The 19,546-nt window shown below is 36.3% G+C and overlaps 1 protein-coding gene across 2 annotated transcripts in view; it reads left to right on the top strand.

The window, feature by feature from the left end:
- The first annotated feature begins 1,904 nt into the window (after positions 1-1,904).
- Edil3 (EGF like repeats and discoidin domains 3) overlaps positions 1,905-19,546 on the top strand; it is a 398,880-nt gene continuing 381,238 nt past the window's right edge. The window contains exon 1 of one of the 2 annotated variants that reach the window (XM_046428201.2): positions 1,905-2,464. In XM_046428201.2, the coding sequence (XP_046284157.1) occupies positions 2,398-2,464 (67 nt within the window). In that variant the 5' untranslated portion in view covers positions 1,905-2,397. The remainder of the gene's footprint in view (positions 2,465-19,546) is intronic. The other variant, XM_046428193.2, reaches the window with a different exon arrangement.

The following is a 19,546-nucleotide window of genomic DNA, read 5'->3' as shown; positions in this document are numbered from 1 at the left end:
ATTTATTATCATGACTACAGTTATTTGGGTACAGAATATGCATTTTAATGTAGTTTTATGCCCACTGGAGTTTTAAAAACCCCTTCTTTAAATTAAAAGAAAGATAAATGTTTAGTAATGTATACAGTTGCCAAAAATTATTTAGCTTCCTAACATGCTTATTAAGGTAATATATTAACTCAAAACTGGAAATAAGGAACAAAACAGGAAACTAAAAAAGCCTCTTAACTCATTCTCATCCAGAATATCTCATCACATAGAGACTGGTTTCTAATTTTACATTTTCAGGATTCAGTACTACCCTTTAGAAATAATGCCTTAAAGTAATATTAGACATCTCATTTAAAAAATAAAGAAATACTTTATGATGTACATGCCACATGATGACAGGAAGTATATTTACTGATCTAAGCAAAAATGTTGTGCCAAAAAGTTGAAAGTTGATTGTTTGAAAGTATTTTGCTACAACTCTGGACAATACTGCCTCATTCTAACATCTGTGAACTTAAGCATAACAACAGACAGTAAATAAATGACTTTTTAAAAATCTGTTTTGACCCTCATGAGATTTTGACAAACCTTGTTCAGAAAGGGGTTTTCTATTAATTTTTATGGTTTTTGGTTGTTTGCCTGTGATACAATGTCTCTACTTCTCCCTAGCAATTATTTGGTATTACTTTTCCATCCATTTCCATCCCCCTTGAATTGATGATCTCACTTCAAATTCCAAAAGGAAGGCAGAAGTTTAAGTTTGAAGAGCTCAAGAAAATAAATGAAGATGGTTGCCTGGCTAATTGCCTTCAGGTAAGGATACTTATAAGGATACTTATCTTGGGTAAAATTTTCTTTCCACTTCTTGCCAAGGAGAATATTTCCTTCAATATCTGTGTTTCTGTGCTCCGCCCCCGATCCCCCCCCCCCCGCCCACTTTCTCTCTGTTTCTCTCCCTCACTCCCTCTCCAGGAAGGAAAAAGAAAAAAAAAAAAAGCCCAACCCAAAAAGAGCTGTTTCATTTTGTTACCTGCAACTGCTGGAATTGAATCCATGTACAGTAAGCAATCATTCTAACCGAAAACAGAGGAGAAAGCACAATTGTAAGCCAGGGGCTGTATTTTTGGTTCAATCACTTTCACTGCAAAAACTAGTCCATTTATTTTAGTTTTGGTGGGTAACAGTGAAATTTAAGCCCACCTGAGTGATGTTTCAAGATTCTGTCATTGCATTCTATTTTCTTGTATGGACCCCAAAGTCGTCCCACTATTTCTCATCTAAAACAGATGTCCTGCTTAACTAGATGCATGGAATGTATGTCTCCTATTTGCTTTCATCCGTATATGAGTCCACAACCCTTTCTCCTCAGCCCTAGAATAACTGAAATGCAGTCCGTACAGTGGAGCAGCCCAGTCTTAGCTGATTAGCGTCTGGCTGCTGACTAAGTTGCACTTCCTGAGAAATCCGGGCCAGGACAATTCACTTTTCAGGGTTCGGTCTCTCAGGAAGCTTTGTGCCCCAACAGCTACTTATTTTCCAGGGCTATACTGAGAAAGGAAGTTCAGGGGAATCCTTTACGTGGTTAATTATAAAGCCAATGCTAGAAACCAAGAGACTTTCAGATACCAAAGATGCTCCCCTTAACCCCTCAGTACCCAGCTGTGTGAAAAAGGTACAGGCAATAATGTAGGAACTTCGGAGGTGGTGGCAGGTGCCAGGGTGTGGCTGCGGATGTCTCCCTTTTCTCTTCCAGCAGAAGGAGCCACCTCAGAGGGGGAGGGGGAGAGAAGGAGAAAAAGAGAGACGTGGGGGAGAACGCGGGAGGGAATAAGAGAGAGGGCGGGGGGCGGGCAGGCGCCCCGGGAGCAGGGAGCGCGCCTGCCAGGCTCAGGCTCACACGCACGCCGCCTCTGTTTGTACACACTGCGCTCACGGCCGCCGGCTCGCTCCCCTCCTGCTCACGCTTCATTGTTCTCCAAGTCAGAAGCCCCGCAGCCGCGGCGGCGTTAACAGCGCGAGCTAAGCGCACTGTCCTCTCCACCGCCCGCGGGTCCGCCCGCCCGCGCGGGAGACCCGGAGCCACGACGGGAGTCCGCGCCCCGCCCGCCGAACCTCGGCCAGGACCCACCCGCAGCAGAGGGCAGAGCCCGCCAGCGCTTCCAGAGAGCTCACCCACCTCCGCGCGCCGGAGCGCAGGAAAAAGGGGGAGGAAACGTTCCTCTTGGTGGCCACCACTCTTTCTCGCCCTCTCCAAGAATTTGTTTAAGAAAGCGCTGCGGGAAGAAGACATCTTCTTGAATTCTCTAACAGGGGCGGAGTCTACTGCTGACCTGCGGTGCCACCTCGGCTTCACTGCTCTCGGTGACGACCCCTGACCAGCCAGGGTCACGTCCGGAAGACCGGATCATGAAGCGCTTGGTTTTCACCTGGCTCTTGGTTGGGCTCAGCCTCGGTGTCCCCCAGTTCGGCAAAGGTGAGGCGGTGGGGCCCGGATCGCTGGATGCGGGACGGGAGGGGAGTCCCCAGGGAAATGCTGCGCAGGGGCCCTCGGGCTGTCCTCGGTGCGTGCCACCGGTGGCGAGCGCCGCGGGCGGCGCGGAAGAGGCGGCGCGCCCTGGGTGCCCTGGAAAAGTGCTAGCAAAGTCCGAGCCGAGTGTTGCGGGCTGAATAGGAAGAAAGGTGCGATCTAGGAAAGAGGAAGACGGAGGGGGAAAGGTGGTGGGAAGATGACGGCGTTCCCCGGCACCAGCGATTCTGCTACTGGGTCGCCAAGCTATCCTTCACTAGCAAGTGCCCATGATTCTGGCTGTGGAAGCCGGGCGGGGCTTTCGTAGGGGCGGAAGCCAGGGAGACAAGGGCGCCAGGGTGTCGTCTAGTTGATGCGGGAAGAGGCTAGAGAACCGCAGGGCGGTCGGTGCTTGGCGTGCGGTGCTCTGGCACAGGGCCCAGGCTGAACCATTTGTCAACCCGGAACCGGCACTGGGAGTTTTGGCCGCGGGTGAGGTGGAGAGGGGTCTGGTAGGTCACGGGCTTTCTCTCACCGCCCCTTCCCTGACGCACGGCATTGATTACAACAACCCGCCCGTCTTCTAACCCCAGGGGCCTGGAGCTTTGCTCTGTACTACCTCTAGGTAGGAGCGTAACTCTGGGTAATAGAATCCTGCAGTGCGAGTCAACCTTCGCGCCCCCAGCCCAGGAGCAGAAAAGTTGCAAGAGCTGGTCTGGTCGCTCTTTCCACGACTTGCATGGAAAAAAAGAAAAAGAAGGAAAACAAAACAGCCTTTAAAAAAATATCCAAGACTTCGAGGAGTCTCCAATGGAGATGTTTAGGTGACTTTCAGGTCCTCAGAGAGTGGTGGCTGGTCAATGCAAATCTTGGTCCAGACCTAGGTCTTGCCGCTGGCAGGGGCTGTGTTGGCGTCAGGAAGGCGCTTGGTGCAGCGGCAGAGACTCTAAGGGGGGTATTGGGGATCTGTGCCCCTCCTGCGCTCACGGATAAGGGAAGCCCCTTCAAAGGGATCCGCGGGTAATAGAATCCTTTGCAGACAGCTTCAAGTGGAGAGCCAGCCGAGTACACTACAGGGTCTCAAAACGCTGTGCTTCTAAAAAAAAAAAAAAAAAAATGTAGTTGGATTTAAAAATGCGTTGACTGAAATTCATTTAAGATTAGACACTGCATGAATATTCTACACCATCCATCCATGCACTCATCTATCTGTTTTAGATGGACTCTTGAGTGACTGACTGTTTTGCCTAAGTCGTCGAATGTTGCTGGCCAGATGCCCTCTCATCCCCAATAGTAGAGATCCATGGCCGCGTTTTGCTTTGGTCTCCTTCCCTCCCCCAGAATGTGGCTATTTTTCCCAGCCCGCGGGCGTGTATGTAGGTGTATGCCTAGACTGTGTTTACCAAAGTGTCCTTCTAGTTATCAGGCAGCGACATCCGCTCCACTGAAGGTTAAAGGATCGAAATGGTTTCATAGGTGTTCGGATGATTCCCCAGCATTAAGGAAAAGATAAGTGCCCTGATTGTCTTTATTTTTCCTTTATTTCCCCTCTGGATTCCTTTTGCACTTTGATCCTTAGCAAGAAGGGAAAGGGAAGAACTGCAGGCACTCCCCTCTCCTCCTTCCTTCCCCGCCTCTGTTCCTACCCAAACACGAACACATTCACCCACTCACATGCATCTACACCCAGCTAGTGCCTCCACCTTCTGTTCCCACTCCGAAGTGGATAGCGGCAGGGACCGGAGAGGAGAAAGTGCATATAGCATGTTTGGCCGCTCTTGTTTCTCCAGGTCTGGTGACAGGAGCCTTGGGGCATGGTAAATCTGGCTGCTGGGAACTCTGTCTGCTAAAGATACCCACGCTGAGGGCACAACTTACTCTATCAGTCAAGCTAGGCTTTCCATTTTGGTTCTCATAGATAGTTCTGGGGCAGCTTTATACTCCATATTCTTCAGATTTATTTTTTCAGCCTGTCTGTGGGGCAGAGGAAAAGAGGGCTTTAGGAAAGAACTGGCCATTTTATTCCAGCTCTTTCTGTAAAAACTCAACCTCTCTCTGTTTTCCCCCTCTCCCAGCTCTGCAGAAGGCAGAGTACAGCTTGCCTGAAAGCTCTACACAATTAAACTTTGGGCAAACTTTCACAGTGCTTACACTGAGACTGTTCCTCTTTCCACACACGATACCATATATCTAATGTATTTAATGCTTTATAGGAATTGGTGTTTCCCTCTGTGTGGGTTGTGCATTAATGCATGGGATATGATAAAGATATGCAACTCCTTTTATTAGTTGTCTTTATTTTAAAATTAAACCAATGGATCAGTCAGATTGAATATTTTATTAACTCCTAAATTATTCATCATTATGGGTTTGCTTTAAAAAATTCAATAACATGCATACAGTTGCAGCAATCACGTGACATCTTATGCAATCTGTCCCTCACTGCCTGCATGCAGTTTTGTGCCTGAAGTCTTTAAGCAAATGGCACTATCTAAAAATGTCTAGACATGTCCTAAATACTATGAATCATTGACATTGCATTTCTGTTTTTAATTAATGGGGATTTTTAGTTAATTCTACATAAGGATAAACTAATAACAGTCTTACTCCATATAATACTATATATTCATATAGTATTATCAATATTTATGCTGAAATAACAGGTTTCTGTTATTATTACACATTCCTGCCTTCATTTCCTAATTAGCATGACCACTAACTTTATACTTTAAAAATAAATACTAATTTCAGACTCAAGCTGAAATATTTAAAGATAATTTTGAAATGTTAAATTAAGAATAATCTGAAAATGAAGTATACTGCTGTGGTAGTTTGTCACAGATGCAAAATCCGGCTATGCCTTACATTGCCATGGTACAATAAGTTTTTCCTTCCGTCCTGAAAAAGTTTTTCGGATTATTTCTCTAATGTTTTCATAGAATTAAAATGTATTTTGTTTTAAGATTATATGACTTTGGAAAAACACTTATAATAATAAAAATGATGGTGAAAACATTGAAGTGGTCTATTCTTCCTTATATGGTCTTGAAGTTGCAAAGATTTCCCCAAAGATGCAAATGTATTGCACTTCTGAACATTTCCTTAAATTAAAACTCTGTTGTATTTTTTAGCAAATATCTTCAGGTAAATGTTCACATAAATCATGTATTCAGATCTAAAAATGCTTTAAATAAATATTTTAATAAAGTTTGCTTTTCCTTCTGAATACATGTGATTTTTTCCTTCTTACAAAATTACAGCACCATAAAGGAATAAATTTACATGACTAAAATAAAATAGCATGATTACTCAATACCATTACAAAATATATTTCATAGTTTTTAACAGCTATATTAGTACTCAACTCTTAAATTCCTTGATTTTAAGATCAAGATTTTAATTAGGTTATTTATTCGTAGGTGTTTCATCCTTTGAAGAGTTTTAAATAATGCTATGGAGTGTATTTGTGTTTAATTTTTTAGAAACTCTCTCATTTGAATTTCCTTAAAGCCTAAGAAAGTAATTCTCATATTTGTTGTTTGCTGCACATTCGCAGGTGCAGGGGCTTTGAGTATGATTTATGATGTAGCAGTTTTATTGAATCCTTGCCAAAAAAAAAAAAAAAAGGTGCAGGCTTCAGAACTCAGTTCAAGCCAGAAGTAAATCATAATGAGAAGGCACTGAGTAAAAAATAGCAAATTTTACAAATATTTAATTAGTATGGCTTCTATCACAGCTAATCAGTTTATTCTTTTTATTTGCTAAGTAGTTTGAAAACTGGCATTAGTATGAAAAAAAAAAGGTAGAAAACCAAAGCCAAGCCACTCCTGTTATTAAATTCTTATTTGTGTTTAAAAGAAGATGCTTAGCACATTTGTTCTTGTTTTTGTTCTTTTATCATAATCCATGTGATGATTACAATATTTTTGGGTTAGAAAATATGCATTTATGGACAAAGTCATATGGCTGCACAAATAAAGTAGAGCAACTATTAAAGTATTTCTCATGGCTTTCTTTGTAAGACTGATAGATATTACTGAAACTGAATAAATTAGGGCTTAACTGACACTAAAAATATCTATAAAATTCTTTAAATATTTGCTTTTAGAGAGTTGTTGAAGGGAACAATACTGGAATTAACCATGCCCTCACCAGCAGGTGTCAGGATATTCAACAGAGATCTTTTAAAGAAAGATGGAAAAAATAAAAACTAAAAAGAAGTAGAGAGTAAGTGCTAACTTACAAATTCCCATAAAATGACCTTCTATGAAACTGATGTATGAGTTTTCAGTGCTCCTAGAGAAGGAGAGGAAGGGTCTTGTAAGGAGCTAGTGCCTGTACCATAGAATTTTAAGTTGAAAAAGAATTGCTGTGCCACAGACAACCAAGCTCACCCTTAGGTTTGAACCATTGTTTTCAGGTGTTTCCTGACTGTAGTCCAAGGATGAACACATAAGTCTATCAGGTATTTGGTAAAAAAAAAAAAAAAAAAAAAATTACGACTTAAATTTCTAGCATATTTTCTAACCTTACTCTCCATACCTACTCTTAAGTTTCCCCTATATTTTTGATGTCCCTCAATGCAAAGAGATGAGTGCTTATATTTGTTCTTTTCTGTTGTGATGGTAAAATGTATTTCCTGGAAAGGACAAGTATTGGAATAACATAAGTCATGTAACCAAAAGAGACTAAATGTGATGTGAGAAATAAATCTTTGTTATTATCAATTTTAGGCAGTTATTAATCCATATATGCTAAATATAGATTATATATGTGCATATTGTGTACCAGACTCTATCAGTGACTTGAAGTCGTTTTTTTAAATTGACTCTTATCAATATTATTTCTCACATCCATATCTGCTGATATAACCCTTAGTGGTATATTTACATTTACAATCTTGCTAGCAGTTTTTTTTTTTTTTCTTTGATCAGGGACTGGACACAGGGGCACTTAACCACTGAGCCATATCCCCAGCCCTTTGTTGTGTATGTATGTATGTATGTATGTATTTATTTATTTATTATTTCGAGGGAGAGTCTTGCTAAGTTCCTTAGAACCTCACCCATTTGCTGAGGCTGGCTTTGAACTTGTGATCCATCTGTCTCAGCCTCCTAAACCCCTGGTATTACAGGCATGAGGCAATGCATACAGCTCTGGTTATAACATAGTCACTGATGTACCAAATGACCTGTTTCCAGTGGCATCCTGTCTGTGTTAAAAGTCTTCCTGAACTTAAAAACAAAAACAAAAACAAAACCCCTCTCTTTTTTTCCTTCTTCCATTTTCTTGCTAGTTAGCAACTAGAGCACATTCACTATAAAGCTGTATGGTATTCTGTTGTCATTATTCAAAGCTTGCAAATCTACAAAACATTGTCAAATCTGCACTTTTTTGTTTTTGGTAGAAAAAATGAAGATTATCATTTAAAGCCCACCTACTAAATTCAGAGATTTATAAATGAAAATAAATTGGAATTGGAACTAAGGAGCAACTCGAAGTTTTACACCTTGATTTTATCAAATTGCCCTAACTAAAGTTATCAACTGAGTAGTAATTTATCTTCACCGTTCAGTGTAGAAATCACTTGCCTCGCAACTTCATCCATATAACACACAGCTGAGAATCTAGAAGAAAGTATCAAAAACTCCTGACCACCTAAAATAGATGTCACATTTAGGCTTTCGATTATTCATTGTACAATAGTCTATTTATCTTGGCTTTCACAGTTTTGCATTGTCTGTAACCTGTATCCAGGAAATTAAAGGTATATGATATAGTAGGTCAGGCTTAATTGGAACAATAAAACATGCCAGCTGTTAGATGAAGAGAACAGTAATACTTTTCAGTGTAAGAAACTGGGGACATTTAGGGTGTGTGTGGTGGAGGTTGTACAGACTTCAAGGTATCCCTCTATGAGAGAACAGTATAGTAATTGATACAAATATTGCTCTTGCATCCTAGAGAAACACTATCTGCAATATGTTCATCATGTTTCAGTACCAAGGCAATGATATTATTGAGAAGAGATTTTATCAAAAATATTTAAGCTTGTAAACCTGTTTTATGATGAAAGAGTTAGAAATCTGAGAAATTAATTTTTAGCCACTTGGCCCATCATGCCAGTGAAGACAGCATACATTTTTTTTTACTCTAAGTTATGAAATGAAGGTATTATGAGACATAGTATTTAGCATCTAGAAAAGAGGTACACCTCAGAAATCATATAAGATACATGCAATTATTTGGTTATATTTTAGAAGAGAATACTGCTATTTTGGTTTTTAATATGCATTATTGCATTGATTGTAACTGTAAGATTTGTTCAACAGAAGATTTATGGTGCATGAGGTAGAATGGAAGATTTATGTTCAAGAAACTAGGTGAAGGTGTTTTAAGCACTAAAGCACTTTAGAATGTGATTGTTACTATGGCGAAAGAAGATTTACTTGGCTTTACTTTTTCTCTTTTCTAAAACCAATCTGTATCAAACCGATTCATCTATTTTAAAGTAATTTAATATGATATAATATTTCATAAATCCAACTCTCGTGTTAGATGATAATGTGCTTGATGTGAAGGTAATGTTTAAATGGGTTTAGCCCACCATGCATTCCTTAGGGTTTATGCGTGACATTTGACAAAGTAGTTTATTTTGAAAATGCAAAAATAATCCTTTAAGTCCCTTGACTTAGGTCTGGATGACCATTTAGAGTCTACTGACACCAGAGGTTAGCTGAGGTAACCTGGGCTCATGACCCTTCAGCAGACAAATCCAGAACAGTCAATTGGGCACATTGGAGAATGTTTTTATTTGAAATAAAACAAACAAATGTGAACCTCTAATTTACAACAACCTTCCACCTGCAGCTATACCTTTTTTGCTTGTCCTGACATCCATGTTACCCTCTCCCATCACATTTTTCTAAGTGTACATGTACTCTAATTTTATGCACATCACTTTTCTGCTTGTGCATTTATCTTTTTCTTCCTATGGTTTAACTTATATATTATAAACCCTAACATTTTGGAATTTTTTATACATAAAAAAAACCAAATTACCATCCATAAGGCTTTGATATTTATATTTCAAGTTCTTGTTTAATATTTTTTGCTTTTTACAGAGGCAGGGCTTAACATAGTGCTGGGCAAAACAAACAACAAAACCAAACAACAGTAGTAAAAATCCAAACAATGAATATATGCTGAACTTAGTGGAACAATCCACCCCCTTCACACACATGAGTGAGTGTTGCTTAGGAAGTACTTGCACATTTTAAACAGCAGAGTGATATATATATATATATATATATATATATATATATATATATATATATATATACATAAACATAAATAGGTCAAAAGCAGTTTCAGGAACTTTAAAAGCTTTGTTTCTCACTCTCTTACATAACCATTTCTTACTCTCTGTGTTGTAGAGTGAACCTACTTTGAAAGCACTCCTAAATGCTTCTGTGAGACTATTGATAAATATGTAATGTAGAATATAGAGTGCTTTTTGTTTGTCACGAATCTTCAATTAAGAGAAAAGCTTCTTTTCAATGATAGATTCCTTTGTTAGATACAAGGTTCTGACACTTCTGCCTAACTTTAATTTTGACTTAAAAACTATGGTTTTTTGGCATAATCCTGTTTCTCTTTTCTTTCTTGCCTTTACTTGAAGCCTGACATCATGTCAGCATAAATGTCTTGATAGACAAATTAAAAGAGACTTTCATTCTGATAGCTTTCTTAAGTACAGCAAATAAGTCTAACTTGTACTAAGTACATACTGTATGTTTCACTGTTCTCATTATGATCTCTAATTCTACTACACAGGTACTATTATGATTGACAAGTGAATGAGAAAATGGAGATACTGAGATGTTTAATGATTTTCATGATAATAACTTTCAGAGCTACAAAGTAGCTTATACATTAGAATCAAATTTGAATCCAGAGTCTCCCCTTTTACATACTAAATGATACTGTCTCCAGTAGTGAAATATCCTGTATATAATGGAGAGACCTTGTTAAATGTTAATATTGTGAAACATACAAATCACATTCATTCATTATTTAACTAGTAATTATTTTGGAAGGGGAAATCATTTGAATTCTTAAATTATTTGAAATTCAAAATTTAAGTTGATAAGGTGTCTTAGCATTTTTCACATTCACAAATGAAAGAATATGCTGATTTTATTCAACAAAACATGGTGTGTCTGTCAGAATGCATCACTAGTGAGAATACTGAGGGAGATAGAAGAGGAGCACTTGGGGAGTGATTTGAAGCAAATTTTCCTTAAAATCTTTTAACAAGATTTTTATCATGTATTTTGGCATTTTAGGATTTGGCCATTCTAAATTTTTCCATTGCTATTCAGTAAGGTGTGTAGGAGCATGGTTTCTCTGCAATTTTCAGTTACATAATATAATATACAGTGATTTTAGAGGTTAACAAAGTTTTTATGTCTGCTAGCTTAATGAAAGAATTTAATTTGCTTTATATTCCATCCTCATTTAATTTTATTTCCATATAAACTCATAAGAAATATTAACCAAACAAAGGCACCAAATAGTCTCAAACCACATCAAGTAGAATATTATGCTTTCTAGTTTATTTAAACTATTTAAACAAAACTGAAGTTTTTCTTAAAAAGCAAACTAATAACTTTAAATATTTTACAAAATAATGAAAATCATATCATCTACATGACTTCATCCTCGTTAATCTCCTCTTCCATGCATTAGTAGCTAAGAGTTGAAATGGACCTCAGTGTGCTTCATTGGGTATATCCCTTAAAATAATAAAATGATAGTAAAAAATTGAGAAGTATCTTGCACCTCTGTTTTAGGCAACACAAGAAGAGAAGGTGTTCTTAATATGATTTTACAGATAAGGAACCTGAGATTCAAAACAGACACACACTCTGGAATTTAAAGAGCTCATAGAGTCTGAATCTGGATCTACATGTTCTCGTTTCAAACATTTTTTACTCCTTTTTGCTATGATGCTTTGCTTGACATAATTATAAGTTATACTTTTTTTTTCAATTCTTGAAGTCACGAGATGAAGAGGATGGATTAGAATACTAGTTGTTTTTTCAAAAATGATTCCAAAGAGCTTCTTTATCTAACATTAACACTTTCTTTCTGACCACTGGCATATAAGCCTTCCTTTTCCTCTTGGATCCCATTATTAACCTTCATGACATCCTTCACTTCTGACTTCAGAGTCTTGTTCCCTTAAAATTTGATGCTTCCTGCTTTTTAACGTCCTGATATAAATTTCCTGGAAATTCTCAACACTAATGATTCCCTCCCCTATTTCCTTCTGGCAGTATTATTCATTGGAATTTCTGATCACATGAAATTACTCAGCTATAAGTACTTTGAATGTCTCAGATATTCCACCTCTTACTAGAATTTTCTGTCTTTTATTTTTCCTTACCCTTCATTCTCAACTGAATCCATTTGTGGTCACTACTCTGATTTCCAGTCATTACTTTTTTTTTTTTTTATCTCCTTTCTAGTCTCTGTAGTTGACCATGTATGGATTTATCCATTATTTTTATCCATTTTTGTTGTTGTTCAATGCCCAAATGACTTCTCTATTTCTGCCTTATTAAAGCCCAAACTCAGGTACTTTCCAAAATTCTTTTTCCTGTTCCTGACACTAAGATAATTGGTGTTCTATCAAAGACAGAGAATCCATAGATTGGAAGTCCTAATGGGGCTGGACTGAAAGGTTGAATTTAGTACTTTAAGAAGTGGTAGTCTGACATTATGGAGCTGTTGCTTTATAATTGTAATTTTGGCAATATAAATTGGGCTGTATCACTGTAGGAATTATGGCTGAGGGAGGGTAGACGGTAAAATGATTACAACAAAAGAGTCAAGACACTGGATGACCAGATGTTGGGAAAATCATCAATGTGAGTATTAAAATCTCTCTCACACACCCACACCTGCACCCAACAACAATAACAACAAAAACAAAACAAAAACCAAAACATGCCAGGAGAAGTGTTGTAGAGAACTCTAATGCTGAACTAGGAATAGAAACCTCGAAGAGTTAAGGGGATGGGGTACTGAGATCAGGGGTCATTATTTTAAGCAGGCATATGGGGAGTAGAGAAATATGACATAAATTAGACGTGGGTGTTTTTGAGAGGAAGGAGGAAGAATGTTCTGGAAATGACACCCATTGAAGAACAGGGACTTAGCATCACAATTTCAAATCTAGAGATTAAGAGAGAGAAAACAGTATCCAGTTCAGAAGGCTGCAGGACAAAAGAGTGACCTGGAGGAGAGATGGTCCCATTAGAGCCCAATGACTAACAGAGCCTTGTCCCAGGCACTCTTCTCTTTCATAGTCCTTGTCCTACAGACTGTGACACATCAAACTCATAATAATGGTTGATAAATCTTAACTTACAGTGACGCATTGTATGTTCTCATACAGCAGCTCTTTTAAACTTCATAACAACCTAAGGGGGTGTTATCCCCATGGACAGAGGAGGATTCAGACTAAGAATAGGATACATTATCAGCACTAAAAACTAGGTCTTATAGATCCAAATCCAGGAATATTTTCATTGTAGCACAATTAGAGAGAAAAGCCCCAAATCCACAGAAGGATCCCTTCTAAATTTAAAGCTCAGCTGGGGGATAGGAAGGTTTCTGCAGTTCTGCCCTGACCTACTTTATCCCATTTAGATGGGCCTCTATGTACTTTGAGGTCAGCATAGTTACTGGGGACTGAGAACGTCTAATATGTTAGATAAGTGGCCCTAATTCTTGCCTGTTTTGGATCATTTGTCCAAATGGTTCTTACTGGAAAACAATTAACATCATTGCCAAGGACATATATATTTCCTTTTTAATATACTCATAACTGTGTAACCTTGTATACATGATTTCTTTTCCTCAAATTTACATTTAAAATATTTGTAAACCGTAATGTTTCTTCTTTAGTTTTTGACATGCTGAAGTTGTATACATTTTTTTTTCCTTTAATCTGTCCTTGTAAGCCATTCCTTTCATCATTTGAGTTGTTTCACTTGGCATCCATCCAAGTAGCCTACATATTTATTCCACAGGCTTGCCAAAATTCAACAGAGAATTCCAGGGATGTGCTTCCTTAAAATATTCCTACATACATTAATGTGTATGTGTGGGTGGGTGGGTGTGTGTGTTTTAATTTTGAAACTACATGTCTTAATTTGTTTCTTTAATTTTACTTATTGGGTCATTCCTTGCTAAATAATGCATAGGTAGGCCATGCTTTTATTCATAATTTTATTTTACACTTGGCTTCAAAGGAATTTTACTTAAAGTTTTGGCATTCTGTATTTAGCATATTTGTTGTTACTATTATATGATGCATGCTTTCCCACCATAGATCTTCATTTCCTGCAAATGGCATTATGCTATTTATTGCTATTTTTATGTCATGAACATATCTGCTAAATAAAAAAAAAACGCAGTGTGCATATACCGTCATTAACTTTTTATTTCATAGTTATTCTTTCTTGAGGTCTTCCAAGTATTCATAATCTTCTGGAAACTGAAATTTATCTATTTCTATATGATTTTTTTCTATTTCTGTATCGATTTCTAACTATCTCACATATGTTCCCATTTCTCTCCTCCAAGCTCATTCCTCAGCTTAAACTGCAAAACCTCAGAGAATCTCTCTCTGATTGTCTTCCCTAAGTAATGTACACTTTAACAGAAGTGTGTGCACGCATGCACACATGTGCACACACACATGTATACACAACCATATACCCTTGATATTATTCTCTAGCAGTCTATTGTTTTAAAAAGAATGAGCACCTATACATTGTTAGTAGGCCTGAAAACTAGTATACTCACTATGGAAATCAGAATAGAGATTCCTCAAAAAAACTGAAAATGTAGCCACCATATGACCTAGCTGTTCCATTCCTCAATATTTATCCAAAAGAACTGAAATCAGTATAGTATAGTGATATATGCATTCCTGTCTTAATGTAGCTCAATTCACAATAGTTAAGGTATGAAAACAGCCTAGGTTCTCATCAACAGATGAATTGATGAAAAAAATGTATATACACACAATGGAGTTCTACTCAACCATAAGGAGAAATTATATCATTTGCTGGTAAATAGATAGAACTGGATGGACAACATTATGCTAAGTGAAATAAGCCATATTCACAAAGTCAACAGTCCAATGTAGAAGGTTGAAAGAAAAAAGGAGAAGATTTCAAAAAAAAATAGAAATGAAGTCTGTAGATCAGGGGGAGGAGGAAGGAAGGGAAAGGAAAGAACAGGGGAATAAAATTGGCCAAATTATTTTATATATATATATATATATATGTATATATATATATATATATATATATATAAAATCACTGATATGTATATCAGTGATTTTCACTTTTATATAAAATTATAATTCACCAATAAAAAGTATATATGTGCATAAAGAAATAGAAGGAAGACTAGAAGAGTAGCAAAATGGAAATGGAGACAGGAAAGAGAGGAGGGGAAAGGGAAGTACTAGAGAATGTAGTGAAACAAATTATATTATGTGCATATATGAATATGTCACAATGAGCCCCACCACTATGTAGAATTATAATGCACTAATATAAACACAAAAAGAAAAAAATTGAATATTTTTCAAAACTTTTAGTTATATTCACTTTTAATTTGCTTGTTTATTTTCTATTGTGTGTTCAGTAGACCATATGCTTTGTAAGGGCAGAAAGAATAATTTGTGTCATAATGAATATCTAGCTGGAAACATGTTGCTACTAGTAGGCACTCAGTATTTGTTTGCTTAATTTATGTATGCATGCTTAAGGGAGAAGCAACCATGTTCATATATAAAAGTGCGCGCGGGCACACACACACAAACACACATTCTGGTTAAAAAGCATGTTCCTTTGATAGATCTCTTTACTTATTTAACAAGTCCTTATCTATTTGAGGCACTGATGCATTGACTTGTGGATCATAGTACAAGAAACACATTTTTAAAAAGCAATATGTGCTTTAGTAGTGGCAGGCTACAAGAGCAGAGTAAATACATGGTCTAATGTTTCCCTAGCCATCTCATTTATGAACATTTTATAAGGAAGATTTAGGTTTTATCTTAAAGTATCAAATTTGAATAAAATAGTTGTATGTGGAAGATAAACAACATGCTTTAAAATGTCATTTTATTACTAGAGTCAACAAGAAAAGTATGTACAACATAATCAAAGCACTTGGTGGTGTTTTAGATTGTCAGGTGGAAGAGCTGCAGGTAGTGTTTTGATCTGCTAATTGACCCAATGCCCGACAATCACTCCATAAGCTCCACCAGCAATAACTTTCCTCTGGCCATGACTTCTCCCCGCACCCTCTGGCCCACCATGAACTCACACCTGCTAAACACAGAAGTTCTTGGCAGAGGAGAGAAGACAACACCTGAAACTGTGAATGCCCAGGAATGGAAAGCCCTGGAAAAAGCACTATTTAGAGCTGTGTGTGTAATGACATCTGTATGTCACCACACACTGCTGATTATTCCCCTGTAGGCAACTATATTCTTACCTTCTTTAAAAGCTCCTGTGGTTCCAACACAATTTATGTGCTTTGTGACTCCAGGAATTCTGAGATTTCCACACCTACTCTGAAAATTCTAAAAGGACATTTCTTTCTCGAAAAGTCTGTAAAGGAAAAGGATTATAGAGTAAAACCCATGAAATCTAATGCTTCTTTTTTTTTTTAATGTGATAAGAAAAAAACTTTGGAAGTCCTTTTTTAAAAAATTTTATTTATTTATTTTTTTAAATTTGGAGATGGACAATTAATTCCTTATTTTTTTCTTTAAAGTTTTAATATTTTTAACCGATAGGTATATACTCATTGGATAAAAGTTATAGTGCTGACATCTGCTATCTGTATGTTAAGTAATTAATAAATAAATAAAACTGTATTGTTTAAATAAATATTTCTAAACAATATGCTTAATAATAAAATGAGTCATATCATAATAGATTATTTTAAAAATTCTTATGGTGTTAAATTATATGTAACATAGGATTACTATATTAACCCTGTTTGGGTAAATAGTTTCTTGGTGTTAAATATATTCATAATGCTGTATTTACATCACCACCATCTGTCTTCATATCTATTTTCATCTTGTGAACTGAAATTTTATACCTATTGAACAATACCTTCCCATTTTTTTTCCTTCTCCTAAGCCCCTGGCAGCCATCCTTCCACATTCTAGCTCTATGGTTTTGACTTCTCTAAGTACGACATATATGTGAAATCAGAGTTTTGGTCTGTTTATGGCACCTTACTTTACTTAGCATTATGTCCTCAAGGTTAATTCATGTTATAGCATTGTTAAAACTACCATTTTAAGATGGAACAGACTTTCATTGTATGTATATCCCATGTTTTTCTTGTCAATTCATACATTCTTGGACTTTTGGTTTCCTTCCAAGTTTTACCTATTGTGAATTGCACTGCTATAAACTTGACTTTGTAAGTATCTCTCAGAGACCATATTTCTTATTCCTGTGGTATATACTCAGAGTTCTGAGCCTTATACTAATTATGTTTTTAATATTTTGGAAATTAAAAATGAAGTTTAGCATTATACATATAGCAGCTTTATCGTTTTACATTTCCACCATCAGTAAAGAAGTTTACTAATTTTTCTACATCTTCTACAGCACTTATTTTTTTGTTTTGATTTTAGCAAGACAGAGAAATGAACAAATTGCAATTCACACTCAATGGGTGTGAAGACATATTATCTCATTTTAATCATTTTAATTGTGATTTGCATTTTCCTGATTATTAGTGATGCTAAGCTTTTTTTTTCCCCCTCTACTTATTGGTAGTTTGTGTTTCTTCTATGGAGAAATCTCTGTTCAAATTCTTCTTCCATTTTTTGAAATAATGTCATATTTTTTTTCATATTTTCACTTTTTTAAGTGAAAAAAAAATTATTTTTATATGGTGCTGAGGATAGAACCCACATCAAAACACATGCTAGGCAAGCACTCCACCACTGAGGCACAGCAACTGCCTATTCTTTGTCCATTTTTAAATCAGGTTTGTCTTTTGTTGCTGAGTTCTAGGAATTAGAGATAAGTTAAGTAAATTTTTTGTCATTCTTTGGGTTGTCTTTTTATTTTATGGAGAGTATATTTTTATTCACAATTTTTATGTTAAGTACTAATCCATGGTGTACATGCACCACATTTTTAATATGTTATAAAGATATCCAGTTCACTGGTTGATAAATGTTTTGGCTGTTTCCATTTCTTGGTAATTTGTGAATAGTGCTTCAGTGAGCAAGGAAGTGCAGATATCTTCAACATTCTGATTTCAGTTCCTCTGGATATACACCCAGTAGTGAGATTTCTGGATCACATGTTAGTTCTATATATTTTTTTTATTTTTTAGGAACCTCTAAGTTGTTTTTCTACAATTGTTGTGCTCATTTATATTCCCACCAAAATTATGCAAGAGTTCCGTTTTCTCCACATTCTCCCCTGTACTTGTTGTCTTCAGTCTTTTTAATAATAGTCATTCTTACTGGGTTGAAGTGATATCTCATTTTTCTTTGGCTTGCATTTCCCTGATGATTAGTGATTTTGAGTATGATTGTATGTACCTATTGAACATTTGTACCTCTTCTTTTGAGAAATGTCAATTTAGATCAATTGCCCATTTTTTTTAATTTTTATTTTAATTTTTTTAGTTTTGGAGTTCCTTATATATTCTGAATATCAACTTCTTTACAGATGTATGGTTTGCAAATATTTTCCTCCATTCTGTATATTGTTTCTGTACTCTTGATGGTTTGCTTTAATATGCTGAAAATTTTTAATTGGATATAATTCTGTTTACCTATATTTAGTTTCATATTCTATGCTTTGGGCGCCTTGATGAAAAATATCCTTGCTTATTCCTATGTCCTGAAGCATTTTTACCTTTTTTTTTTCCTGGTGTTTTCATTGTTTCACCTCTTACATATAATTCCTTAATCCATTTAAAGCTGAGGTTTTTAACTGGTAAGAAATGGGAGTGTAGTTTCATTTTTGCTTGCAGATATCTAATTTTCTTAGTATTGATAAGACCGTCCTTTCTTCAATGCATGTTTCTTACCAAAATTGTTGAAAATCAGTTGCTGTAAGTGTGTAAGTTTACTTGTAGGCCTTTTATTCCATTCCATTTGTCTTTGTGTCTGTTTTGATGCCAGTGCCTTTCTGTTTTGATTACCACAGATTTTTAGTATGTTTTGAAGTTGGGTGATGTAATGCTTTTGTTTTGTTCTTTTTGCTTAATATGATTTTGTCTATTTGGATTTTTTGTGTTTATAGGTAAGTCTTGAAATTTGATTTTCCTGGTTGTTTGAAGAATACCATTGGTATTTTGATAGGGATTGCATTGAAAGTGTAAATAATTATGGGTATTTGTGGATATTTTAATAATATTGATGCTGCCAATCCATGAGCATATATCCTTTTTCATTTTTCTTATCAATATTATATAATTTTCATTGTAGATATATTTTGCTTGTTTGTTTAAATTATTCCTAGCTAGTCTTCTATTTTAAATGGGATTGCTTTCTTGACATCTTTTTCAAGTAGTTCATTACTGGCACATAGCAATATTGCTGATCTTTGTATATTGCTTTTGTATTCTACAAGTTTGCTAAACTCATTCATCAGTTCTCATACCCTTTAGGTGGAAATTTTGGGATTTTCAATGTTGAAATTATGTTGTCTGAAAACTGATAATTTGTCTTATTTTCCAATTTGGATGCCCTTTATTTCTTTTTCTTGCCTGATAGCTGTGGCTAGGACATGCAAAACTATGTTGAATAAAAGTGATGAAAGTTAGCTTCCTTTTTCTGGTGATTACTTTAAAAACAAGTATATTTGGAAGTCAAATTTGCAAAAAATTAAACAAAATAAAAACAAAATTGTTGCTAAAATAAACGTGTCTGTTCTTTATTAAGTGACATTTGTCAACTAGAAGTAG

Source organism: Marmota monax, unplaced genomic scaffold (assembly GCF_021218885.2).
Source record: "Marmota monax isolate L192 unplaced genomic scaffold, Marmota_monax_Labrador192_F-V1.1 WCK01_AAM20220418_F8-fsc00018, whole genome shotgun sequence".
Lineage (NCBI taxonomy): Eukaryota > Metazoa > Chordata > Mammalia > Rodentia > Sciuridae > Marmota > Marmota monax.
This window is presented reverse-complemented; position numbering and strand designations above follow the sequence as displayed.